This window comes from Dipodomys ordii, unplaced genomic scaffold, assembly GCF_000151885.1.
Source record: "Dipodomys ordii isolate 6190 unplaced genomic scaffold, Dord_2.0 Scaffold89, whole genome shotgun sequence".
Taxonomy (NCBI): domain Eukaryota; kingdom Metazoa; phylum Chordata; class Mammalia; order Rodentia; family Heteromyidae; genus Dipodomys; species Dipodomys ordii.
This window is the reverse complement of record NW_012267305.1, coordinates 8,240,997-8,268,126: the sequence shown is the minus strand read 5'-3', so window position 1 is coordinate 8,268,126 and position 27,130 is coordinate 8,240,997. Positions and strand designations below refer to the sequence as shown.

The 27,130-nt window shown below is 39.8% G+C and overlaps 1 protein-coding gene across 1 annotated transcript; it reads left to right on the top strand.

Annotated features, from left to right (window-relative positions):
• Positions 1-24,773: 24,773 nt before the first annotated feature.
• Positions 24,774-26,199, top strand: LOC105992852 (melanoma-associated antigen 8-like). Its single transcript, XM_013025932.1, has 3 exons — positions 24,774-24,902; positions 24,973-25,152; positions 25,261-26,199. The coding sequence occupies exons 1-3, from the start codon at positions 24,774-24,776 to the stop codon at positions 26,197-26,199; spliced, it is 1,248 nt and encodes a 415-aa protein (XP_012881386.1).
• Positions 26,200-27,130: the final 931 nt, after the last annotated feature.

Genomic DNA, 27,130 nt, shown 5'->3' with positions numbered 1-27,130 from the left:
ACTCTGGGCCTGGGCACTGTCCCTCAGCTCTTCAACTCAAGGCTACAACTCTACTACTTGAGCCACAGCACCACTTCCAGCTTTTTCTGTTTATGTGGTGCCGAGGAATTGAACCCAGGGCCTCATACATGCGAGGCAAGTACTCTATCATTGAGCCATCTTCCCAGCCCCAAAGTATGCTCTTGAAAAGACCTGAAGCCAGAAAAATTAGATTCAGCAATGTCCATTAAGATAAATCCCAAGTAAGATTTACTTTTCATTTATTGGAATATAGCAATGGTGTCACTATCCATCAGTATCAAGTTCTTCAGATACAGTGTATAGTTCCATCCCAAGCAGAGCGAGTCATCTGATATTGGCCCACTCCGGAACACCGAGGACAAATCTCTATACTGCTCACACCTGTTAAGAATGCAAGGGCTGAATTTTCCTGCCTTACCTAAATTCTGTGGAGACGTCTCCCTCCGCAATGTTGCAGGAGATGAATATAAAATAGGAGTGCTTAAAAAAACCCATTTCAACACTATGCCATTAGAAAACTGTGCACCAGGCATGTAAGTGTTCTTGGAACTGCTTGGAAAATGCTTTATTGTGTGCTGACAATGAACTGAAGGTAGTCTTATGATATAATATTTTCTTCTAAACCTAGGATGGTAATGTATGCTTGCTCGCCTCTTTTGATTATCTTGGATCTGAGACACTTTTTTTTCCCTTTATTTTGTGGTAAAGAAGTTTGAACAGAAGGCCTCACATTTGCTAGATAAACACTCTCCTTCTCGAGTCACATATCCAACTCTTTTTGCTTTTAGTTATTTTCTGGGTAGAGTTTTGTGTTTTTGTTATGGCCTTACATTGCAATTTTTTTTACCTATGTCTCTTGCATAGTCGGGATTACAGGCATGACATACGGTACTCACTTTGTTAAAAGATTCCTGTAATTTGTTTCTTTTACTGGCTTGAATGAAAGTCTTCCCATCTCTGTCTCACAAGTAGTTAGAATTACAGGTATGTCCTAGTGTGCATCGACAACAGAAACATTTTTTTCTAAGACAAATTCATCAATCAAATTAGAATATTTAGCATTGCCAAAGAGTCAAAGAACGTGCATAATGTTTGAGGACAATCCTAATGAAAATCTTCTAAAGCACTTTTAAATGTATGTTGCCTCCACATATAAGAAGTGAGTATAATTGATTATTTCTTCACCCACTTATTCACCTGGAGGTGCGTTCTGAGTACCTATTCTTAGTATGAATTAAGATGCTGAGGACTGAGGTTTCTGCCTCTTATCAGCTCATAGTTCAGTGATGGAAGACAGATAGTGGGCATAAAACATAGTAAGTCAGTAAGGTAAACCGTTACCATTATCAGAAAATGATAAGAGCTACCAACAAAACAAAGTAAACAAGATAAAGGGAAGTGAGGGCTATGGAAGTTGAGATGAAAAACAAAAACCCTGAGCCTTAAACCATGAAGGGGTAATAATAATAAAACCAACAAAGGTGAATGAATGCAAAGTGAGGAGGAAAAAAAGAAAATGAACACACAGAAGTAATAGTGAGAACCAAAGTATGTGTTTAGCAGGTAATTTTTGGTTTGTTTGTTTTTGCCGGTCCTGGGGCTTGAACTTAGGGCCTGGGCTCTGCCCCTAAGCCTCTCTGTGCTCAAGGCTAGTGCTCTACCACTTGAGCCACAGCACCACTTCCGGCTTTTTCTTTTATGGGGTACTGAGGAATTGACTCCAGATCTTCATAAATGCTCAGCCGGCACTCTACCACTGAGCCACATTCTCAGACCGGTAACTTGGGTTTTACTGACTCATTGGGGAAGCACTTTGCACAGTACTGGTATAGGTGCTGTAGGCCTGATTTTTATTTAAGGGGATGGCCCTGGAAGCTCCACTGGCTGTATGGGATGCTCTATAACAAGTAATAACTGGACAAAAGGAGCAGACATTAGGATATGTGGGGAAATGAGGGTTTAGACTTGGAAGAGTTTATAGCATAGGGTGAGATTCCTATTTCTAGCCTTTGGCCTGGGAGCAGAGTGGGTGCAACACTACAAAGTGACTAAAAGTCTGTCTTAAAACCAGTCAGCAAGGCATTCCTATAATCCTAAGTATTTGTGATGTGCGAAAGATTGCAATTCAAAGCTAGCCTAGGCAAAAAGTTCACACAACCCCATTTTAACCAATAAAAAGTTGGCCACACTGACATACACCTATCATCCCAGCCATGCAGGAAGTGGGAATAAGAGGATCAGGATCCATGAATGCCATAGACCAAAAGGAGAGTCTATCTGAAAAACAAAAACCAAAACACAGGGGGCGGGGGAGGGGGGTGGAGATGGGAAGGGATGGGAAGGGGAAACAAAGGAGGAGCCAACAATGCTTGATAAGAAAATGTACTCATTACCTTGCCCATGTAATTGTGACCCCTCTGTACAGTATTTTCACAATAAAAAATAAAAATTAAAAAAACCCAAAACACAGGGAATTGGTATCATAGCTCAAGTGGTAGAGTATTTACTTAACAAGCACAAAGCCCTGAGTGTAGACCCCAGTATCACACAAGAAAAGAAAGCAAAAGAACTCCACAGTCTTTCAAGAGTACATAAATTAAGCCAGGTGTCAATGGTGCATGTCTACTATCCTAGCTTCTTGGAAGGGTGAGGATAGGAGGGTTGTGGTTAAGATGCCAGCTCAGACATAAAAGTTCATGAGTCTGTCTCAATGGAGGAAAGCTGGATGTGCCTAGATTTTACTTACTAAATACTTAGGACTTTGACGGGAAATGGCTATTATGTTCAAGGGAATACAATGTATCCACAATAAACTTTCCAAAGGCAAAACAATGGTGTTCAAATGATCACACAGGCTTGTAGAGTTCCCTCATCTAAAGCTTTTTTCACTGTGACAGATGTGTGTGTGTGTTTCTGAGAGAGAGGGACAGAGAATGAGAGAGGGGAGAGAGAGAGAATTTGGATACTACCGAAGAGGTGCTGTATTCTAAGTAGTTCAGGCAGTTTTGTTAATAGCAAGAACTTGACTTTGCCAACCATGTAAACCCTGTGGAATTAAAATTATTGAGTCTCTACAGATGGCTAGACCTCTGACAGCTTATTTTCTCTTTAAATAGAGTAGCAAGGATGTTGTATGGCACATGGTCTAAGTGATAGAGGGTTTCGGGCTTACCCAGTTCAATGCAGTCTGTTCTTTTTTTATTGTGAAAATACTGTACAGAGGGATTACAATTACATGGGCAAGATAATGAGTACATTTATCATCAAGCATTGTTGCCTCCTCCTTTGTTTCCCCTTACCATCCCTTCCCATTCCCCCCCTCCCCGGCCAAAGTTGTAAAGTTTGTTTTTCGACATAACGTCTTGTACATCTCATTGTTGCAATGGGTCCACCTGTATCCCTATTTAAACAATTTATTTTTTCCCTTTCCCTCCACAAATTATACCAACGTCATATGTTAGAAACAATCGCAAGAAAGAAAAAAAACATTTGAATCCTTATCTTGGGGTTCATTTCGCCTAACATCAAGTTATCTGACCATTTCTGCTTGTTTCAGACATATACTAGTAAGTGCAAATAAGGGAAACCGTGGGACCTATGTTTCTTTGGGCTTGGCTTACTTCACTTAATATAATTTTTTTCCAAGTCTTTCCATTTCCTAACAAATGGGGCAATGTCATTCTTTCTGATGGAGGCATAGAATTCCTTTGTGTATATATACCACATTTTCTTGATCCATCATCTACTGAGGGGCATCTGGGTTGATTCCATATCTTAGCTATGGTAAATAATGCTGCAATAAACATAATTGTGCTGGTAGCTTTAGTGTGGTCTTGTTTGTGAACATTTGGGTAAATGCCCAAAAGTGGGATTGCTGGGTCATAGGGGAGCTCTACGTGGAGTTTTCTGAGAAACCTCCATACTACTTACTTTCCAAAGTGGTTGTACAAGTTTACACTCCCACCAACAATGCAGTAAGGTTCCCTTCTGTCCACACCCCCTCCAGCATCTGTTGATATTATATTTCTTGATTATAGCCATTCTAACTGGGGTGAGGTGGAATCTCAATGTTGCTTTGATTTGCATTTCTTTTATGGCTAGGGAGGTTGAGCATTTCTTCATGTGTCTATTGGCCATCCTTCTTTCCTCTTCAGAGAAATTTCTCTTTAAGTCTTTAGCCCACTTATTTATTGGGCAGTTGTTCAGTCAGTTCTTTTGTAGTCAGATTGTTCAAAGTCTCTTTTGGATTGTTCTTTGCCTTTTTTGCTACTATGATTTTTCTACATATCACGATGAATTAGAATTCTTTTTATTCTTATCAGAATGTAGTGACACAGGGTGACCGATTTTAGAATTGAATTCTAAAATGATATTTTTAACCACCTTGTTAAAAGTGTTTTAGAGGAAAAGTTGAAATGGTGGCACAAATTTTTTTTAAAATTATCAGCATGTATCCACATTACTCTGGTCCTAATCGGGAGTGACACATTCATCAAAATTGATTTCAAATAAAAATAGTCAATGAAATGCATTGTATCCTAAATATTATAATTAACATTTGAATTCGGGTCAGAACCAGCTCCTTAAGTCCCCCAGGATTTGCCTTGAAGTGAGAGTAATGGTGATTCAGTGGGAAGGTGACAGAACCGGAGCACGGTTCTCATCAATTTCTATAATGATTTTGACATTTCATCAAAGCTCAGGAGGAAATTGAGCAATTATTTATTTGCCTTTAAAAATCACAGGGTGTCAGCAAGGACTCAAGTAGCTACAAATAAAAGGCTTTGAACGAGAAGAGCTGCGCTGGGCGCATCATAACTGAAACTTGAGCAAGTGTCAGTATGTCTGCTGCAAAGTGACAGGCCTTAAGCAGGGCACTTAAGGTTAATGAGTGATATTTCATTTGGCCAAACGAGCCAGAAATACTTCACAAAATGTGAGTTTTTTTCAGAAAAGCTGATGTAGGTAAAGAAGCCGTAAGATTACATGCCACAAAGTTTCTCAGTAACGAGGGGTGAATGACGGGTCCTGTTATTCAGATTGTTCATTTATCTGGTGATATTTAATATAAATAATCTAAATGGAATATGTAAAATATCTACATTGTAAAAGAAACATGATATCGGTTCATATTTTCCTTGCTTTTAGAGTCTACATTGAGAAATATTCTGTTATTCTAATGGACTTTCTGTTGTACAAAACTTGCCCCTTCTCTTTTGATGCTTTCAATATTCTTTCTTTGTTCTGTATACTAAGGAACATTATATTATATAGAAATATGTAGAGTGGTGCTTCTACTCTGTTCCTGCGTGCTGGGTATTTGGTAAGTTTCTTCCACCTGCATGAAGTTTTTCCCCCTCAAGGTTGGGAAAATTTTCTGCTGGTATTTTATTGAATAACTTATCCATAATGTTATTTTGTATTTCTTCTCTTTCTTCTAATACATATAATTTACAGGTTTTGGCGTTTTGATGGTGTTTGAAAGGTCTTAGAACTTCCGTCCATATTTTCTCAGTATTTTTCCAGTGACTTTGACTAATTCCTTTGCTTTAATTTTGGCTTGTTTCACTGTCTTTCTAGCCTTTCAACTAAATTTTTATTTGACCAATTGAGTTCTTTATTTCCAAGATTTCAATTTGCTTTGTTTCATTATTCCTATAACTTGATTGAATTCCTTTTTCATATCTTACATTGTCCTCTTAATTTCATTAAGCTCTTTGAATTCCCTTTGAGATCTGTTAATTGTTTTATTCTCTTTGAATTCTTTCAGCTGCTTAAGTCCTCTTTAATTTCAGTGATCATTTTTGCCATTAAAAATTGTTATTTGAAATTCCTTCCTTTTCACTATCACTTAAGTCCTATACTGTAGAGTTGTTGGCTTTTCAGGGAGACATATTACCTTATTTATTTTTTAAATGTTTTGCCTTCATTTACAGCATATGAGATCTACTTTTTAGGTAAGAGCTTCGATCTCTTGTATCCTTTTAATTGGTAATTTTTAGATGTTACTTACACCAAGTAGTGACAGGATTGCAGTGTATTTTCCTGTTACTGAGTTGAAGTTGTGTTTCAGTAGTCAAATATTAAATTTCAATGCCAAACATCATATACAGACCTCTTTCCTATTCAAGGTGAAGAAGCCTGCATAAAACAGCTATTGCAGTTGATAAACCACAATGTTATATTTGTGGCAATCTCTAATAAAGATGAGTCACTACTACTGCTCCAGTATCATTAAATGAATATAGAAGCAAGGGTATATCTTCATAACCTAGGAAGGTTTTAGTTAACTGTAGTGGTAATGGAAAAGAAGTAGGCTGGATAACACTAATGAATCATGAAAGATGTTTGATTGTACAAAAAAAAGCTTAATAGGTTGTTGCTAAAATTGAGAGAGATAAGTAGAAAAGATTTAGTTAACATTGTCTTGAGGGAAAGGAGAGAAAGAGAAATGAAGATAATTGAACAGGTAAACCCACACAATAAAAAAGAAAACAAAAACCACATATAAAAAAGATAGTCATTTTCATATCTTAGCTATGGTAAATAATGCTGCAATAAACGTAGTTGTGCTGGTAGTTTTAGTATGGTCTTGTTTGTGATCATTTGGGCAAATGCCCAAAAGTGGGATTGCTGGGTCATAGGGGAGCTCTATGTGAAGTCTTTTGAGGATAAGGACTCAAATGTTTTTTCTTTCTTGCTATTGTTTCTAACATATTGATAAGATATTTCTTTGTTGCTTTTTATGTCCATCCCCTACGGTCTAACCCCTGTTTTCATTGTATTTGATGTTGGTATAATTTGTGGAGGGGAGGGGAAAAATCAAGTTTTTAAAATAGGGATACAGGTGACCCATTGCAACAATGAGATATACAAGTTGTCATGTCGAAAACAAACTTTACAACCTTGGTTGGGGAGGGGGGAGGATTGGGGGGGCGGGGGAGGCTGGGAAGGGATGGTAAGGGGAAACAAAGGAGGAGGCAACAATGCTTGATAAGAAATGTACTCATTACCTTGCCCATGTAATTGTAACCCCTCTGTACAGTATGTTCACAGTAATAATAAAAAAGATAGGTAATCTATTTAAGAAGCAAGGATTAAGGATAGAGGCATGGAAGTAGAGGAAAATATGTGTGACACAGTAGTTGTAATTGTAGACGGAAGGAAAGTACAAATGGGGAAAAGCAATAAGGAAGGGAAAGTATGATTTAAGACTGAACACTGAGAGGCATATATTATGAGTCAGAATGACTACAGAATTGCAATGGAAGGAAAAGTAGAACTAAAAGTAGATGGGACTGAATTTAATAGTGCCCATATCAGTTATTCAAAAATTCCCCAAGATAAATGATCAAATAATCCAAACAACCAAACTAAAACAGCAACAAAGATAATGAAACTAAAATAAAAGCAATATATAATAAACCTTAATGTGTGTGTGTGTGTGTGTGTGTGTGTGTGTGTGTTTATGAGTGTGTGTTCAGAAGAGGCTATATCACATGAAGTGGAGAGCTTGGGTAGGAGCAATCTGACTCCCAAGCTGTCAACACATGGAGCCAGGGGTTTGGGGACTGTGAGTGCTTAGTAAACATGAGGCTCAGCATTTCTGGTGTTGCCCTGGCATCAGACAATGGCAGTTATTATTTTGCCAAGAAGGGCAATGGAGCCTCCAAAATCTCCAAATGCCCAAGCCGGCAGTATCCCAGCTGCCACTAATTGTACCTCCATTTTTTTTTGTTTCAAGCCAGTTATTCTCTGTAGATGACTAGAGTGCCCACAGCAAGCAGTCATGACACTGTGCTGCTGCATGTCTCCACAGAGATTACCCAAACTCTGTCACCCATCTCTCCCAGACATCTGAAGGCAGCCAACTTTGGTATATAAGCTGTCATTGTAGTTCCCAGCAGTTTAAACTTCTCTGCGAGCCTTGTTGGACCCTATTCATTTCCTTCATCACTTCTTGTGATTGATTCACAACCCAAAATGCTATGGAAACCTGTGCTGTGATTGCTTAAACCATGATGGTTCCTTATCCTCAGCCCCCAAAGTGCATCTTAGCCTTCAATAGTCCCTATCTTAAAATAGCATTTTTTTTCTATTACCCTGTGAGACAAGGGGCATAACAGAATGTTTTTCTTCACCAATGCGCACCTTCCACATCATAATGGTTGATGTCTCATAAATCTCTGTACTGTGAGTTGAAGGTTTAGGAGATGTGAGGGCTTTTCTCACAAATGAACTTGGCAAGCGTTCACTAGGACCATGTAGTTTATCTTATAATGGAGACTTCTTCAGCTTCCTGTCCCTTTCCTGATGATCTAGGGATGAACTTGTAATTCCTTTATTTCTGTTCTGATGTTGGCTTGGTTTTTCTATAACTTTCTGCCTTTACGTGGCTTCCTTCAAGGTGTGTGATTCTTGCTCTCACGTTTACTCTTCATTTACACTCTTTTGTATTATGGATTCTTCTTATTCATGGAGCAAAAATGGCAGATACTTATAATATGTCATCTTGCCCTTCTTGCCTACCTGAGAATTTTTTTAAAAGCAATTGGCATTATTTTACATAACCATTGCTCATTAAGGTGTGTTTCTTATTTTGAAGGATGCTTTTAGTCTGCTCAAGGTCAGACCAATTTTAACATACAATTTTCCCCCAAATATCATATTTTAGTGTTCTGAGAGATGCATGATTAACACTCCTGAGGAGCAAAGATTTTTGCAAACCTTTCTGATGGAAACTATGATTCAGAATGATCAAAGTCCCTTCCTGATCTGTTACTTTCTTTGAAAAGCTTAAAAGTACATTGTTCCTCCCCTGAGGATATTCCCTAGAGAATTTCTCACACATCTGCACAAACGATATGTATCAAAATGCTCATTTTACTGTTATTAGTGATAGCAAAAATGTTAACTATCTTAAATATTCCATCTATGGGAGAGCACAGATGAATAAATTAGGTATATTAATATAGGAAATGAAATATAGCTACAACTATCAGCATGAGATGATCTCAGAATTATCAAGTAAAAATTTGTAGAATGATAATTATGGTAGGATAACACGTATACAGAGTTTTTAACCATGCAAAAGGTACCTGTTTGAATAAGGTAGCACATCATTCCAAATCTCAATGTCACGGTGCCATGATATATTTGGCATAGCTTATCTGCTTGTGGGTTACTGAGAGTACCAAGTTGTTATAGGCTTCATTTTATCAAAAGTTTCGCTGATCACTCCATGACTTTGAAGCAATAATGGCACTTGTATATTAGCTTTTAAAGCTTCTGCATAAAATTGGCACATTTCATTTTAACTCACTTTATTGTCCAAAGCAAGTCATTTTACATGTCATTTGAGGGATAATTCACCCCACATATTTGGTGAATAACTCTTAATAACCACTGGACTCAACAATACCCTGCAGATATATACATCAATAGTGCATATATATGCATAGATGAATATATAGTAAAATTATACAGATATGAGTGAGAATATTGAACATCAAATTTCGATTAGTCATAGCTGTGGAGGGGGAGAGAATAGAGTGAAGTAGCTGAACAAGGGCGACTTTCTGCTCAGTCAACTATCTATCTTGCCTCACTCACCTTGCTCCCTTGGGAGGCTGACCTATATGGATCTTATCAATGGGTTTGCACACTTCTTATTTTTAAATTTTGAATGAGATCACAGAGGTTTCCTCTGGCTGTGAATCCATGAGGACATCTCCAATTGAACATGTCCGTTGTATGAAGATCTTTGCTACATTTAAGGTGACTAATTCTATGTGACTCTTGTTTGGCTTTTTGTGCCTGTCTCTTTTTCTAGGCTTTTTTATTTGGCCTAGAGAATCACAATAATTCTTTATTAGGCCTATGTTTCTGTACTATGCACTGTAGTTCTTTTGTAACTACAGTTTAAAAAAGTCTCTTTTCAATAGATACTTCTCAGATTCTATGCTTTTTGTCACTAGGCTTCTTATATTTTGGTGCATGTGCTAGTTTACAAGCAAACAGGTATTTATTATAATAGTGTCTATGCTCTTTGTTGTATGTAAACCATGTCATAATTAGAGGATCTACTGCAGAAAGTTACATTCTATCCCTCAAATTTTAGAGTCCCATCTAACTCTTATTGTATTCACAACTATTATTGATTAAATTTTTTGTTTCTTTTATATTTGTGATTCTTTTTGATTTACAAGTTTTTAGCATTGGCCATATTCTTATTTGGGATTTAGGATGAAACTTGACTATTATGACTAAAAATCTTTCAATCTATAATATCACTTTCATAATTAAAATGCACAATGGCCTCTGAAAGGTTAGGGGGCCTCTGGAGGGTTATGGCTCCTTTATGAAACATGGCATAATTGCAGAATATATAAAAACTCAGGGCTGGTAGTGTATTAGTCAGGTTTTTGTCACTTTAACCAAATACTCCATGCAATTATTTTCTAATTCTGGCTCATAGCTTTGGAAACTCTAGTTCAAGATTTAGTACCTGGCGAGGGCAGAATATCATAGGAGGCTCATAGCAAAACACAACCACTTATATCATGAACCCAGAGGGAAAAAAAGAAGAAAAGTTCTGGGTCCCATAATCACTTTCAAGGGCACAGCCACAAAGAGCTGAGGACCTCCTATGAGGATTCATCTCTTAAAGGTCCACACCACCCCCTAATAACACTGCTCTGGGAATCAAGCCCTTGACACACGGTCTTCTGAGAAACACTATTCATATACAAACCATATCAGATTTGTATCTTTAAGTGCCTATCTGTCTCTCTTTCTTCTTGTTTACTGTGAATCATTTGTATCTGTATGTAAATACTTACATGTTAGTTAAGCTTGGTGTCATAATTATGCATTCAATTAAGTATTCTGGAGCCACTAAAATAACTGTAAAATGAAAGATTTTCTTTCTTGTAATGAAGCATGAAAAGAGGCAATAAAGGCGAGCCTCTTACAAAACTATTAATTATGTATAAGCAACAAACTTAAGGGTCGGGAAAAGCAATTATAAAAATTTTAAAAATTCTCTGAGATTGTTGGGTGTTTTGCCAGATATTTTTGCAACTCAGATGGAATATAACCTGAAACAAGAGTATATTCTCTACGAGTGTGTATTTCATAAGAAAGATCAATGGAACTCTAATCACTGGGCATACCTTAAAGAGAAGATTTTTGATTCATATCACAGGAATGTCAAAGGACTGTAAGTTTGATGTTTTATGTTGAAATATGGAGAGACTACAAAACTCTGGTGGTAGAAATCAAACATGTCTTAAATAAATAGAAATATTCATGTGTCTAGATAGGAAGACTCAATATTATGAGGATGTTAGTTCCTCCTAACTTGATCAATAGACTTAATGCCATCTTAGTCACAGTCCTACATAATTAAGTTTCCATGAAAACACAAAAGGAGAGCTGGGTTCTGGTGTCTCATGCTTGTAATCCTAGGAGCTACATGGGAGGATGGGAATGCAAGAATTGCAAGACTATCCCAACAGAGGGGAGCTGCATGTGGTGGTGTGTGCCTGTGATCTCATCAACTATAGGAAGTCTAAAGCAGGCAAATCATAGCACAGACCTGGGTGAGGAGCAAGACAGTGACAAAAAGTGATGCAGACATGGCATAGTGGTAGAGAGGCAACCTAACAAGTGTGAGGCTCAAAGTGTAAACTGCAGTACAATAAAAAATCCAAAGACAGGTTTCAGATGAGCTTCTGAATAGCTAAACACATTGAGATTCCTGGGATGCCCAAAAAATGCTTGGAAGCTCTGTCACCATCACCTTCCTATATTCCTTGCACCATGCATGTCTTTATCTGTGTCCATTGTAGACATTTTTTCAGTGAATAAGTGAAATATTTTCCCTGAATTCTGTGAGCAAGTTGGATGAATCCAACAAAGGGTCAGTGAAAACTTGAATATGTAGCTTGTTGGTCAGAATCATAGGCTATGGCCTGGGATTATGATTGACTCCTGAAATGGACAGTAGTCTTCTGGCAGTGGAGCCCTCAATCTGTGAGATTTGATGTTTCAATGGTGTGTTAAACCAGACTTGAATTAGTGGACATTTGGCTGGTGTCTAGTGCAGAATTGGTGTTGGTAGGAAATTTCTACACAGCTGAGTGACGAGAGGAAAATGGAAAAAAATGCAGATGGAAAAAAAGCATGGTTTCATGTCTTCTATAATAAACACTCTTATTTTAAAAGTTTATCTAAAAACATTAGACATAACATGAATGTGTAAACATAGATTAGACTACAAGGTAATTCTATAGTATTTTCCTCAAAAATATTTGTTATCTTGAAAGTCAGAATATTTAAACTCTACTTGAAATTAGTACCCTGTCCTGGTATAACCACTGTGTTATCCCAGCAGGTTTTTGGTTTGTTGTTTTGTCTCTTTGCCATGAGGAAATAGCCTCCTGGAGTTTGCTTCTGTTATCTATATGATATGATATGGATTATAGAAAACTTTATGTCTTCTTCTGAGTGTGGCAAAAAATTGCCTGCTTGTCATAAGCATCAATTTTGGTGAAATATTCATAATATTGGGTTTATGCACTGTCTGTGAATCTATCCCATTCCTCTTTTGCCTGAAGATATACTGGAAAATAGAGTGTTTCATCACTTAAATAATTTTCCATAAAAATATCAGAAATAAATAAAAGGAAAGTACACTCAAGTGAAATGTTTCAAGAATAATTATGTCAGTGTACTATAGAAGCTGAACTTGGGAAAGAGTAGATTTGTTACTAGATGCTCCAAGGGAAATATGAAACACCATATTTCAGTACAGACAGAAAATTAGGAATGAAATGCTCAAAATCTAAAACTATCAACATTGCAATTTGAAAGAATATACTTGCTTCTAATAAAATACCAGTCACTGCCAGACTAGAATGTGGCCTTTTGTACATTTCCTTGTTCTCAATTGGTTTATCCTAGTCAGTCAACTATAGCTGCTAACATGCAATCCTCTTGCATAAGCAGAGGTAAGTATGTTCTGATGCTGATAAACACACCTTTGACACCTTCAGCTCAGCTCATTTCTAGCCTTAAATATTTTCTTTGGCAAGCTGTTTACTTAGTTTTTGGAATGTTCAGTCCAGGAGAGAAGGCTCACATATGTGCAAATTAGGTGAAATTCAGATAGTGCTAGCACACGAAGGACTACAGTTTGAGGACTTGAAAAGGAGTCATTGCACTGAAATGCACTGTGAAGGGTAGGTTTAACCCAAGATCTGGCAAGAATTCTATTCTTTAGTATCATAGTTTCCTGAGATGGGAAAAGGATGACTCAAATATTGAAGCAAAGATTTGACTATCACACCAGAATAATCAGGGTAAGAGCTGTGTTTGAGGAATGGTCTCCTTTGAAAGTAGAGTGCATCAAGGAAAGCACTGCCGAAATCTTTCAGCTTTTTTTTTTTTTTGTCAGTCGTGGGGCTTGAACTCTGGGCCTGGGCGCTGTCCCTCAGCTCTTCAGCTCAAGGCGAGCGCTCTACCACTTGAGCCCACTTCCGGTTTTCTAATGGTTTTATTGGAGATAAGAGTCTCCCGGACTTTCTTGCCTGGGCTGGCTTTGAACCCAGATTCTCAGATCTCAGCCTCCTAAGTAGTTAGGATTACAGGCGTGAGCCACTGGCGCCCAGCCTATCTTTCAGCTTTTTATGTTAATCTTTCAACCTTATCACTCCCAACCCTAAAGTGCCTCCATTTGGCTTGCTTTTTTAATGCAACAAAAATTATAGCACCAGCCGGGCGCTGGTGGCTCACGCCTGTAATCCTAGCTACTCAGGAGGCTGAGATCTGAGGATGGCGGTTCAAAGCCAGCCCGGGCAAGAGAGACTGTGAGACTCCTATCTCCAATAAACCACCAGAAAACCGGAAGTGGCGCTGTAGCTCAAGTGGTAGAGCGCTCGCCTTGAGCTGAAGAGCTGAGGGACAGTGCCCAGGCCCAGAGTTCAAGCCCCACGACCGACCAAAAAAAAAAATTATAGCACCACATTGGGTTTTATCTAGCATCCAATACCTGATTAGGTGTTGACATAGGGATACTCTTCAGATTCACACTTATCTAGATTCTGTGCGACCAGAAAGAAATGTGTAATCATTTGATCATTAAAATGTAATGAGAAGATGAAAATTTCTGTTTCTAGGCAACATCTTTCTTACCTAAAAATACAAAAAATATTAAAATCATTTAAAGAATAGCATGTACGGGGTTTCTGAGTAGAGAGTTTTGTAAAATTGTTTTTTTGTTTTATGGGGATATTTTTGCACTTGTAGCGAACTTTATTATTAGTTCTAAGGGAAATAAAGAAAGAGGTAAAAACCCCAAAGCGGTAAGATAATTAAAGAAACAAATGCCCTATTAATAAGTATAAAGACTTAGAGAGACTTCTCTGAAGAGGAAATATGAATGACCAATAGACATATGAAGAAATGCTCAAATTCTCTAAGCCATAAAAGAAATGCAACATTGAGATTCCACCTCATCCCAGTTACAATGGTAATAAACAAGAAATCTAATGACAACAGATGCTGGAGGGGATGTGGCCAAAAGGGAACCCTACTGCATTGTTGGTGGGAGTGGAAACTTGTTCAACCACTTTAGAAAGCCTTATAGAGATTCCTCAGAAGACTCCATATAGATCTCCTCTATGATCCAGAAATCTCTCTTTGGGGCATTTATCCAAAGGATCACAAAAAAGGCCATACTAAAGCTACCAGCACAACTATGTTTATCACAGCATTACTCACCATAGCTAAGATATGGAACCAACTCAGATGTCCCTCAGTAGATGAATGAATCAAGAAAATGTGGTATGTATACACAATGGAATTCTGTGCCTTCATCAGAAAGAATGACATTGCTCTATTTGTTAGGAAACGGAAAGACTTGGAAAAAATTATATTAAGTGAAGTAAGCCAGACCCAAAGAAACATAGGTCTCATCTTTTCCCTTATTTGCAATAACTAGTATATGTCTAAGTCAGACAAGCAGAAAAGGTCAAAAGCTTTGTACATATAACAATGTAAGATGGTGCTAAGTGAAATGAACCCCAAGATAGGGACACAAGAGGGTTTATCTTTATTTCTGTAGTTTTTAATGTACTTATAATGTAATATATGATTTTTTAAATTTCTTTTGTATGTTCTTCCCCCATGGTACAAACCCTGTTTTCGCTGTATTTGATTCTGGTGCCTTGAATCTTGTATATACATTTTTCTAATTTGAGGAGGAGAAGGGAAGTAACAAAATGCTGAAACAAGGATACAGGCGGACCCACTGTAACAATGAGATGTACAAGACACTATGTTGAAAATGAACTTTACAACTATGGGGCAGGGGGAGGGAGGAGTTGAGGAGATGAGGAGGGAAGGAATGGTAGGGGAAAAACAAAGGAGGGGGTAACAATGCTCCATAGGAAATGTACTCCTAACCTTGCTCATGCAACTGTAACCCTCTGTACAGTATCATATATATATACATATATATGTATATATATATATATATATATATATATATATATATATATATATATGAGAGCTTGGTACTGAATTAAAAAAAAGAATCAGACTGAAATTCTGGAAATAAAAGGAGGGGGTAAGTATATTTGACAAGAAATGTACTTGTTACCTTACTCATGTAACTGTAACCCCACTGTACAGCATCTTTAGAATAAAATAAAATTTAGAAAGCTCAGTAATATAAAACATCTATATAATGTCTCTCTAGCAAAAGTATATCGAACTGAAGAAATAATGTTAGGACTTGTGGACAAGTATTATAACAGTCAAATGAAGAAATACATAAAATAATCAAAGGAAGATAAAACATTTCTGGGACATGATTAAAACATCAAACCTAAGAATCATGAGCATGCAATAAGGAGAAGAGGTAAAAGCTAAAAGACAGAAAATTAAAGAAAAAATACATATTTTGGGAAATAAATAATCTAGGTACAAGAGGTTTTGGGGATACTCAACAAACCAAAGCAGAAAAAAATCACTCTGAGCTACATCATAGTCAAAGTATTAATTGTGCAGAACAAGGAAATAATTATGCAAGATCTAAGAGAGAAATGTTATGTCACATACAATGGTAAGTCTTAAAATTGATGGTAAATAGTTAAATGTGACAGGTTAGAAATATTTCTGTTAATGGCATTAGGCTTATAATAGTTTCAGGATAACAAGAAGGGATTGACTAATGCCACATTACTTCAGTCATTGCTCATATTAAGTATTGAAAGCTAGTGGGGTGCCAGTGGCTCATGCCTGTAATCCTAGCTACTCAGGTGGCTGAGATCTGAGGATCGTGGTTCAAAACCAGCCTGGGCAAGAAACCACGTGAGACCCTTATCTCCAATTAACCACCAGAAAACTGGAAGTGGTGTTGTGGCTCAAGTGGTAGAACGCTAGCTTTGAGCTGAAGAGCTCAAGGCCAGAACCCAGGCCCAGAATTCAAGCCCTACAACTGGAAAAAAATATTGAAAGCACTTTAGTGGGTGAAGACAGAGTTTTGTTGGGGATGGTTATTGTTTAGGTACGGACTTACTATATAGCTTTGGCTGGCCTGAAAAATCATAATTTTAACTGCTTTTATGTTTGTATTGCAAGTGAGTGTCACTATATCTAGGTTTAGATTTGGCCCATTTAAATATTTAAATCTAATATAAAGAGAAAATTGGAATATTATGTATTATAGTGAACTATATATGACAAAGGAACATGGTACAGCACCAGCTATGAGCAAAAAAGCTAAGAGACAGCACTCAGTCCTTGAGTTCAAGACACATAAAAAGTCAGTTGGTGAAGGAAAGCCATGTTTCATTTTTTTGTGTGTGTATGTGTATTCTGCTATTTAGCATGGAACCTCAAATCACTTTATGCAAGATTTTCAGTTAAGCAATCAGGAATCCAGGATGTAAGATGAGGAGTGAGAACTGACAAGTCAATTTAATCCACAACAGAAAGTAACTCAAAGACTAACACTCTAAGAGGATAATGATAATATTAACATATTTGATGAAAAAGTCATATTGAACTTGGTAAGCTAGACTAGGTTGAGCATCCTTCCCTGTGTTTCCAAATCTTTTCTATATATTCCCTTGTAATATAACACTAATTTCTAAGGCAGGGTTGATAGGTGATTATTTCCTTTCTTTCTTTTTTTTTGTCAGTCATGGGACTTGAACTCTGGGCCTAGGCACTGTCCCTAAGCTCTTCAGCTCAAGGCTAGTGCTCTACCACTGGAGTCACAGCACCATTCCCACTTTTCTGAGTGGTTTATTGGAGATAATAGTCCCACAAACTTTCCTGCCTGGGCTGGCTCTGAACTGTGATCCTCAGATCTCAGCCTCCTGAGTAGCTAGGATTATAGATGTGAGCTACTGGCACCCAACAGGTGATTATTTTCTTCATTTGTCTCTAAGTTCAGTGAGTATACTGTCTATATACTGCTTAGAGTCAGGCACTGTAAACATTTGTCATTACAACTGTCTTGATAGGTTCCAGGCAGAAGTGTGAGGCTGAAAAATTCCTCTCATTTCTATCTTGGAGGAGTTCCAGGGTCGTGAAGGCCTTGGTCTTAAGATGGCAGACATAGGTCTTGTGAGGAAAGAGTCAGTTGTCATACTGAGTACCTGATAGAGGACTTAAAAGACATATCATTACTGAAGAAATTTCCATGTTCTTGCTGTTAATTCTTGGACATATTCAGAACATGGTGACTAGATGAAGTCAGGAGAGGGGATAAACGAGTCACTATGAGAGTTTAAGATAAGGAATAGGCTGTTTTCTACTTGGGAAATGTGAAAACTGGCTTCATATTGATAGAAGGCTGAGCCCGCGGTCTAGACAGTAACCATTAGGAGGAACTGTGGGATAAAGTGTGGTGGGATGGAAATATTTTCTTTTTATTGAAAAGTGATGAGCAGAGGTTAGTTACATAAGGGACAGAGGTTAAATTTACATAAGTAAGGTCATGAGTACATTTGTTTTTAATTATTGTTACCACATTCCTAATTATTCCTCACTCTTTCCCTCTCTCCCAAGTTGTAAAGTTCTTATATTACAGTGTCAAGTATGTTTCAATGTTGCCTTGGTTCATCTTTTGTCCTGCAATTTCTATGATTCCCTTTCCCTTCCACATATTTAATGGTCTTACATACAGAACACATACCAAAAACGAGAAAATAACAACAAAACTACATGCAGTACATAGTAATAACATCTTATTTCCATATATTGGAACTCATGTTGATAGGCTTCATTATATGTGAAGCACAACGCAATTGGGTTATTGGGAAGCCCTGTTAACAATATCGTGGGCACAGTGGTGAGAGGCGTAACCACGGGGGTTGTAGGGGAAGTCTTACAGTGGGCACTGTAAGAAATGGGGAATACCAGTTCAGCCCTGCGAAGTCTCCAGATTCCCGGCGTGCTGGATCCCAACTTGAACACCGGGTTTGTGCAGGTTGGGGCATCAGGGCGGCAGAGAAGTCGTTCGCAGTCTGCTGGGTGATCCAGGGAAGTCCTGAGGGTAGAGCAGAGCCCGCCCCGCCCCGCCCCGCCCCGCCCACCTGCACACGAGTGAAGGCACCTGTGTGTTCTTGCCTTTTCCGTGGCCAGGACTGTGCATGTCTTTCTGTCCCGTCGAGAAACGGTGTGATGCGAGGGTTTTGTGCGGCAGCTTTCTGGGCGTGGAACGGGGAGAAGGTGGCCATGGGAATCCTCAGGGGAAACAGGGCGACAATGCACAGAAAGCCCTCCCCCCACAGGCAGAGGTGGCATTTGGGGGTTGAGAAGTGTGAGGATTGTAAGTCGGGGTGATTGCGCACCTCCGCGGGCTCTGCGGGGGATTTGGCTTCATTTCATTGGAGCAGGGTGCTGAGCATCAGAACCCTTCCCCCACACCCCCAACCCCACATGTATTGACCAGCACGGTTCTCATCATGCCCTTCCTCCTTCCTGTGTCCCATAGGCCGTATTTCCCGTTCTCAATGCGTGGAGTGAGAGAGACAGGAGGTTTGTGAGCGGCAGCTTCCCGGCCGCAGAAAGTGGGGAAGATCGGAGAGCCCCTCCCCCACGCAGAAACTGCAACATTTGAATGTGCTAAATTACTAGGTCCCCGGATGTAAAGTTTACAAAGAACAATAGAATGCCCGCTGAAAGGCACGGCTTCATTTCATTGGATACAGAGTGTCGAGCCTGGCCAATCACAAAGGAAAGAACGTGGGCACTTGTGGAATGCCCTGCCCTCCACAGGCAGGAGCGGCGCCATTAGCAGCAGGTTCTGTTTGGCGGTGGGACGGATAGTAGATGAAAAGTCGCTTTGGTTGTTGCCTAACACCGGTATCGAGACTCAGAGTGAGGTGAGAGTTAGAGGACAGTGACACGGGAGCGGTGGGTGGGGAGACGGGGCCGGCGTCCGTGGCCGGAGGATCTCCCACAGGAGGGCATTGCGCCGTGTCCATGCCGGACTTCTGAGCTTGGGAAGCAATGGCGAAGGCAGAGGGCAGAGGGCAGAGGGTGGAGGGCAGACGTGGATGGTGTCCCTGCACACAAAAGGGAGGCTGGGCCGCTCATGCCCTGCTCCGTATTCATGGGAAGCGGGAGACAGGAAGGGCTCTTCCTGTCGTCCATGAGAGCAGTGCGAGCGAGGTGCCGCACGGCGACCTTGAGAGTGGACGGACCGTGGAGAAGAGGCGGAGAGACTTCTTGCCCTTCGCCGATGGGGTGGGGGGGCGGTGGACAAATCTTCCGTGTGGTGCCGTTGCCCTGTGACGAGGACTAGCTGTGGGGAGACTGTGGATAGGGCGGGAAGCCCCCACCCCAGCTTCATGGGGAGCGCGGTCCCTGTGAGATTGCCAGCATTTGTCCCTCAGCTCTTCAGCTTAAAGTGAGGGTGCTCTACCATTGGAGACATAACACCACTTTTGAATTTCAGGTGGTTTATTGGAGATTAGAGTTTCACAGACTTTCCTGCCTGGGATGCCTGTGAATGGTGATCCTCAGATGTCAGCCCCCTGAGTACCTAGGATTACAGGTGTGATCCGCCAGCCCCCGGCTTAGGATCTTTTTTTTGTGACTTCCAACTTTGGAGACTGAGGAAACGGAAACTTTCTTAGTGTGCTCTTGCCCTTCTAGGAATTCAGATAAGAAAATTTATAGACATATTATGCTCATGTATTGAAATGTGGAATTGAAATCTTTTTGTAAAACTACTTAACATTAAAAAATTAAATGGTATAAATATCCATTTATGTATGCAAACCTGTTTATATATTTCTATGGGCATATGTACACATACATATCAATACACAGAGACATTTGTGTCTATATACATATTTGTCTATATACATACACATTTTCTCCACCCTTCACTTCTCTTTTCCTTTGATGAAAAGGAAGAATCCTAGTGCTTCTTTCTTTTTTGTTCTCGAATTCTTTATTTTTTTTTAATTTATTTTATTTGTGAACATACTGTACAGAGGGGTTACAATTAGATGGGCAGGATAATGCGTACATTTCTTACCAAGCATTGCAACCTCCTCCTTTGTTTATCCTTCACATCCCTTCCCAGCCTCCCCCCTTCCCCCAGTCCCAATCATTCCCCCCCCCTCCCGCACCAACATTGTAAAGCTCGTTTTCGACATGACAACTTGTACTTCTCATTGTTGCAACAGGTCCACCTGTATCCTTAAACGACTTGTTTTTCCCCATCTCCTCCACAAGTTATACTGACATCAAATATAGTGAAAGCAGGGGTTATACTGTGGGGGAGGGACATACAAAGCAACAAAGAGATAATCTTATAAATGCGTTAGAAACACATGCATGAAAGAAAAAAGCATTACAGTACATATCTAAGGGTTCATTTTCCTAACATCACATTATCTGACCTTTTCCGCTTGACTCATACATATACTAGATATTGCAAATAAGGGAAACCATGGGGCCTATGTTTCTTTGGGCCTGCCTTACTTTGCTTAATATAATTTTTTCCAAGTCTTTCCATTTCCTAACAAATGGGGCAATGTCATTCTTTCTGATGGAGGCATAGAATTCCATTGTGTATATATACCACATTTTCTTGATCCATTCATCTACTGAGGGGCATCTGGGTTGGTTCCATGATCTTAGCTATGGTAAATAATGCTGCAATAAACATAGTTGTGCTGGTAGCTTTAGTGTGGTCTTGTTTGTAAACATTTGGGTAAATGCCCAAAAGTGGGATTGCTGGGTCATAGGGGAGCTCTACGTGGAGTTTTCTGAGAAATCTCCATACTACTTACTTTCCAAAGTGGTTGAACAAGTTTACATTCCCACCAACAATGAAGTAAGGTTCCCTTCTGTCCACATCCCCTCCAGCATCTGTTGTTGTTAGAGTTCTTGATTTTTGCCATTCTAACTGGGGTGAGATGGTATCTCAATGTTGTTTTGATTTGCATTTCTTTTATGGCTAGGGAGGTTGAGCATTTCTTCATGTGTCTATTGGCCATCCTTCTTTCTTCTTCAGAGAAGTTTCTCTTTAAGTCTTTCGCCCACTTGTTTATTGGGCAGTTGTTTCTTTGAGGATTTGTTGTTGGGGGATTTAATTTTTTGAGTTCCAAGTATATTTTAGATATGAGACCCTTGTCCATTGTATGGCTAGTAAAAATCTCCTCCCAATCCGTGGGCTTTTTATTGATCTTGCTAGCTATGTCCTTTTCCATGCAGAAGCTCTGCAACTTTATGCAATCCCATTTGTCCAACCTTTCTTTGATTTGTTGTGTTTCCGGGTCTCTATTCAGAAAATTTCGGCCTGAGCCAAGGAGACCTAGGGTTTCTCCTATTCCATCCTGTAATGTTTTCAGGGTGTCTGCTTTGACTTTGAGGTCTTTGATCCATTTGGAGTTGATTCTGGTGCAGGGTGATATATAAGGATCTAGCTTTAGTTTTCTACAAGTAGTTAACCAATTTTGCCATCACCATTTACTGAAGAGGCTGTCTTTGTTCCATTCTATTGTTTTTGCTCCCTTATCGACGATTAGATGGCTATAGGTCTGTAGGTTCATTTCTGGGTTTTCAATTCTATTCCATTGGTCCTGAGGTCTGTTCTTATGCCAATACCAAGCTGTTTTGATTACTATGGCTTTATAGTAGAGTTTGAAATTTGGTATTGATATTCCTCCAGCAGTGTTCTTTCCGTTGAGGAGCGTTTTTGCTATTCGGGGTCTTTTATTGTTCCATATGAATTTTTGGATTGCCTCTTCTATTTCCTTGAAGAATGAGGTTGGTATTTTGATAGGTATTGCGTTGAATTTGTAGATAGCCTTGGGAAGTATTGCCATTTTCACGATGTTAATCTTTCCAATCCAGGAGCATGGGAGGTTTTGCCATTTTTTAAGTTCTGTGTTGATTTCCTTTTTCAAGATTTTAAAGTTTTCATCATAGAGGTCCTTCACTTCTTTGGTTAATTGCTAGGTATTTTATTTTTTGTGGGGCTATTACAAATGGAGTTGCTTTCCTAATTTCATCCACACTTTTCTCATTGTTGGCATACAGAAAGGCCATTGATTTTTGGGGGTTAATTTTATACCCTGCTACTTTGCCAAAGTTTTGAATCAGCTTGAGTAATTTGGGAGTGGATTCTATGGGATTCTTTAAATACAAGACCATGTCGTCTGCAAAGATGGAGAGTTTTATTTCTTCTTTCCCTATTTGGATCCCCTTTATGTCTGCATCTTGTCTTATTGCTGTAACTAGGCATTCTAATCCTAGTGCTTCTTTCTGTTCTCAGTTCTCAGTCCTGGAAGGAAGCAAGGTAGATGGACAAATGGGAAGGAGCCCTCACTTCTGCTACAGTCTCTTCTAGGTGTGATAATGATGGTCATTGGTGTTGGGCAGGAGCATTTCTGATCAGTAGAGATTGGGACAGGCCTTGCTAACAATTAAATCTACATCTTTATTTGAGGTTGAGTTTATCACCTAGCCATGTGAAGGAATGAACTGAGTTAATATTCTTTTTTATGTATGGATTATCCCAGCAAACTGAAAAAAAGCCTTCTTGGTTTGGAATACCACCAGAGTGAGGATTTCAGCCCCGTATCAAGGTAAGGAGTTAAAGACACACTAATAAAAACAGCTACTTAAAATAGAATGGGTCCAAGGAACACATCAGTTTGTTCCTCACCTCTGGTCTGGGAGGGTCTGGGTGAGAATGTCCAGAGGTAATGTTTCTTTTTCCTCTTGAGGGTAGTGCTGGTGTGTCTGGGATATGACCTCTTAATTGGAAGGGACAAAAGTAGATCATCAGGATAGACTGTCTTTGTGTTCAGTAAAGGAAAATATTCATGCCTGACTGAGGATGTCTTCCCCGGTGAACTGATGGGCCCTAGCACCAGGTAAGAGTGGATGTGTTGTACTGATTCAATATTTTTCTTGTAATATCTCTTAGGAACATTATAGCTTTGGCCTGCATCTAAGGAAGCAGTATAAGGAGTTCAAAGCTTCATCAGGTATCAAGGTAAGGTTTCTTCTGATATCAAAATATCAGTTCACTAGGCACGTTCTGGTTTTGAGAGACTCAAGATGAAAAGGAGGACAGAGAACTGAGGGAATCCCTATTGCAATCCAGTAAGACACCAGCCTGTGATGCTAACTTTGGCAGGCCCACAGTCAGTTAATCAATCAGCTATTGTGCCTCCTCAAATATGTATGTGTTCCTAGAGAGGTGGACCTCAGTCTGAAGAGTATCCAGTCTGAGGAGGATTGCGCCAGTTCATCAGAAGAAAAGTGCAGGACTGTGCAAGGAGTTACAGTAAGGAACATAAAGGAGGGCTGAGGACACAATCCCTAGTTCTTGAATGGCATATCCAGCTCAATTTTGGCCCTCATCTCTTGGAGGCCCAGGGTAATAAGAGTGGCAAGATACATTGCATCATGCAATTCTTGCGGTCTTACTGTAGTCTTCACTACTACTACTGGTTTCTAAGAGGCACACCAAGGCCAACAGAGGGAGAAGGCTCTGTCTCTTTATGTTTAAGCTTGAGAAAAAAGTGATTTCTTATCTAGAACTAGGGGGATCCCTATAGTATTATTCAGTATATTATTCAGGTTTGAAGTTCTCCCCAGTAAGTCCTTGACTGATGTTGTGTAGGTGTTGGTCCTGTACTGCCTTCATTTATCTTATTTCCCCAGTCTAGCTGATGGGTCCACTCTGGACCTTGCTAAAGGAGAGGGGAAAAAGAGGTCATTGTGCACATTAGACTGCACAGTCTGGCTGTGTGGTTATTTCAGAGGCTCCAAGGATTGGCTTGTAGTCTTGAGCTTGGGAGGTGCCTCTAAATTCTTACTGGAATTGAAGTTGAAGGAATTGGCTTTGTCTCATACCCTCACACTAGAGTGCAGAGAAATCCTAAGAAGTATGATGCACCCATTTTGAATGTATAGAAGGACATTGTGTCCCCTGTACTGATGGGACCCAAGGAAAGCAATGGGCTCAGATCCTCAGACTGGACCTTGAGATGCTTTCCCATGTGCTTTTGTAGTTTCCTAGAGGACAGGCAAACTAGAAGTTCAGCAGATTTTGTGAGGCTGTGGAGCATCCCCAGAGACCTGTAAGTGGGTTTTTGTAAGAGTTATGGGTGAGTTCTTCAGCTGAGGTCTCTCATTGTCTCCCTCCCCCAGGTCTGTGGGATAGCTGCCACTGCTATCTGCCACTGCTAGTAAGCCTCATCATGTTTCGGCCTCCAAAATACCCAAGACTGGAACTTGAGGAAATCTCTGAAGATGGATTTGGTACTGAATACCTGTTGATCGAGGAGAATCCCCCTTTTGTGGAGCAAGAGATCGAGATCGAGGCAGAGGTAGTGGATGTACAAGAGGGGATGGAATGTGAACACCATTATCTCCCCTGCCCCTTTCAATGTCTATCAGTCATCCTCTTCTTACCCCACCATCTTTGCTTCCTTTTTCTCTTTGGTTGATGACACCATGAAGGACGAAGAGGAGGAAGAGTTGGAGGAGCTTGACAAGGTGGAAGTGCTGGAGGAGGAGGTGGTGGAAGAATTGGAAGATCAGGAGGTGGTGGAAGTGGCTGAGGAGCAGGAGTTGGAAGTACTGGAGGAGGAGGTGGTGGAAGAGGTGGAGGAGCAGGAGGAAATGGAAGAAGGAGAGGAGCAGGAAGAGGTGGAAGAGGCAGAAGAGCAGGGGGTGGAGGAAAAGGAGGAGGAGGAGGATGGAGAAGGGCCATCTTCCAGTGTTCTTCCTTGGCCCAACAATACTCGGCGCAATAACTTGTCTTGCACCTTATGGAGCAACATATATGGATCAAATGACCCAGAAGATGAGAGTCCGCTCATCTTTCCGCCTCCAATAGAGAGTGAAGATCTGGCCCCTGAGCCTTTGGGAGATCAGATCACTGAATTGGTGCACACCTTGATCTTCAAGCATGGGATTAAGGAGCCCATCACAAAAGAAGAAATGGTTGAGTTAGTCACCAAGGAGTATGAAGAGCTTCTCCCTACCATCTTGGAGAAAGCAACTTCATGCTTGGAGGTGATTTTTGGCATTGATGTAAAGGAAATGGACAGCAATACCTATGTCCTTGTCAACTCACTGGGCCTTACCTTTGAAGATAAGTTGAATGATGCCCAGACAATGCCTAGAAATGGGCTCCTGATCATGCTTCTTGGGGTGATATTTTTGGAAGAAAACTGTGCTCCTGAAGAGAAAGTATGGGCCTTTCTGAATATGGTTGGAGTGTATGCTGGGCAGGAGCACTTCATCTATGGGGAGCCTAGAAAGTTCATCACTATTGACTTGGTGCAGGAAAACTATGTGGAGTATCGCCGGGTGCTCTACAGTGATCCACCACGCTTTGAGTTCCTGTGGGGGCCAAGAGCCCTGGCTGAAACTACCAAGATGAAGGTTCTAGAATTTATGGCCAAGGCCAAAGGGACTGATATATTTTCCTTCTCTGATTGGTATGAAGAGGCTTTAAGAGATGAGCATAATGACCATTTTGAAAGTGATCATGCAGATGGTAATAATCCCCTTTTTGTCACAGACCATTTGGAATCCATGCCTCTTGGTTCATATGAAGATGCTGAGTTTGAACTTCCTTTGTTTGATTTTGAAGTGGGCAGTGCATATTTTCAATAAGGGAAGGTCCAGGTCAGCCTTCAGTGAGCACAGTAAAACACAACTCTGTGTTCCTCTTGCACATAGTGATTACATCATTTTCCATTTTATGCTGACCCTTTAAATAAAAAAAATTAGCTTTATAATCTGTGTTTATGCCTGATATTGTTCACATGACAAAAAAGAAACTTGTGACATTTCATGTATCATTGAAGAATTTGTATTTTCATCAACTGTCAGAAATAAAACAAAATAAGAATTAAAGCCTTCCTAATGGCTGTACAAGTTTCTGACTCTCCCATCTCTCTCTCTCTCTCTCTCTCTCTGACATTCTGCTTCTTCATCTTTTAATCATACCTTCAAAATTTGTGGTATAACAGTTACAAGGGCATCAGTTGTTTCCTTTGGGCCATAATTAATTCTTGAGGTTTCTGTCTTTGTGAATGAATTTACCACCCTTATACATGGGTTTGTGGTGACGCTGAAAGGAGAACTGCTCTTCTGTGTCCCTTTGCAATGGGTTTTTGTCAGTGAAGAAGAGAACATTTTTAAATATCAGTCCTTCTGGTTTCTTGGTCATGGGCTTCTCACCTACAGAAAATAATGTGAACAAATTTCTGATATTAAAAAATTACTTAGTATTTTGATATTTCCTTTTAGCAACAGAAATGATGATATCCCCTCAAGTGTCTACCTAGAACTTCAGTTTGAAAAGTGTTGTTTAGAGTGATCTGTACTTGATTGAAATGGAAAAGCCTCAATTCATATTATATCCTAATTTTTACTTCCTGTGAATGTAGCCTTTTGGGGATAGAGAATGGTTTTCAAATAGGGTCTCTGGCTACCTTTGCCTGGGGCCTGTGTTGGATCACATCTCCTGCCTGAGCTTCCCAACTAGCTGGATTAAAGGTACTTGCCACCATCCTAGGTTCCAGAAATTGCTCTTTTATAT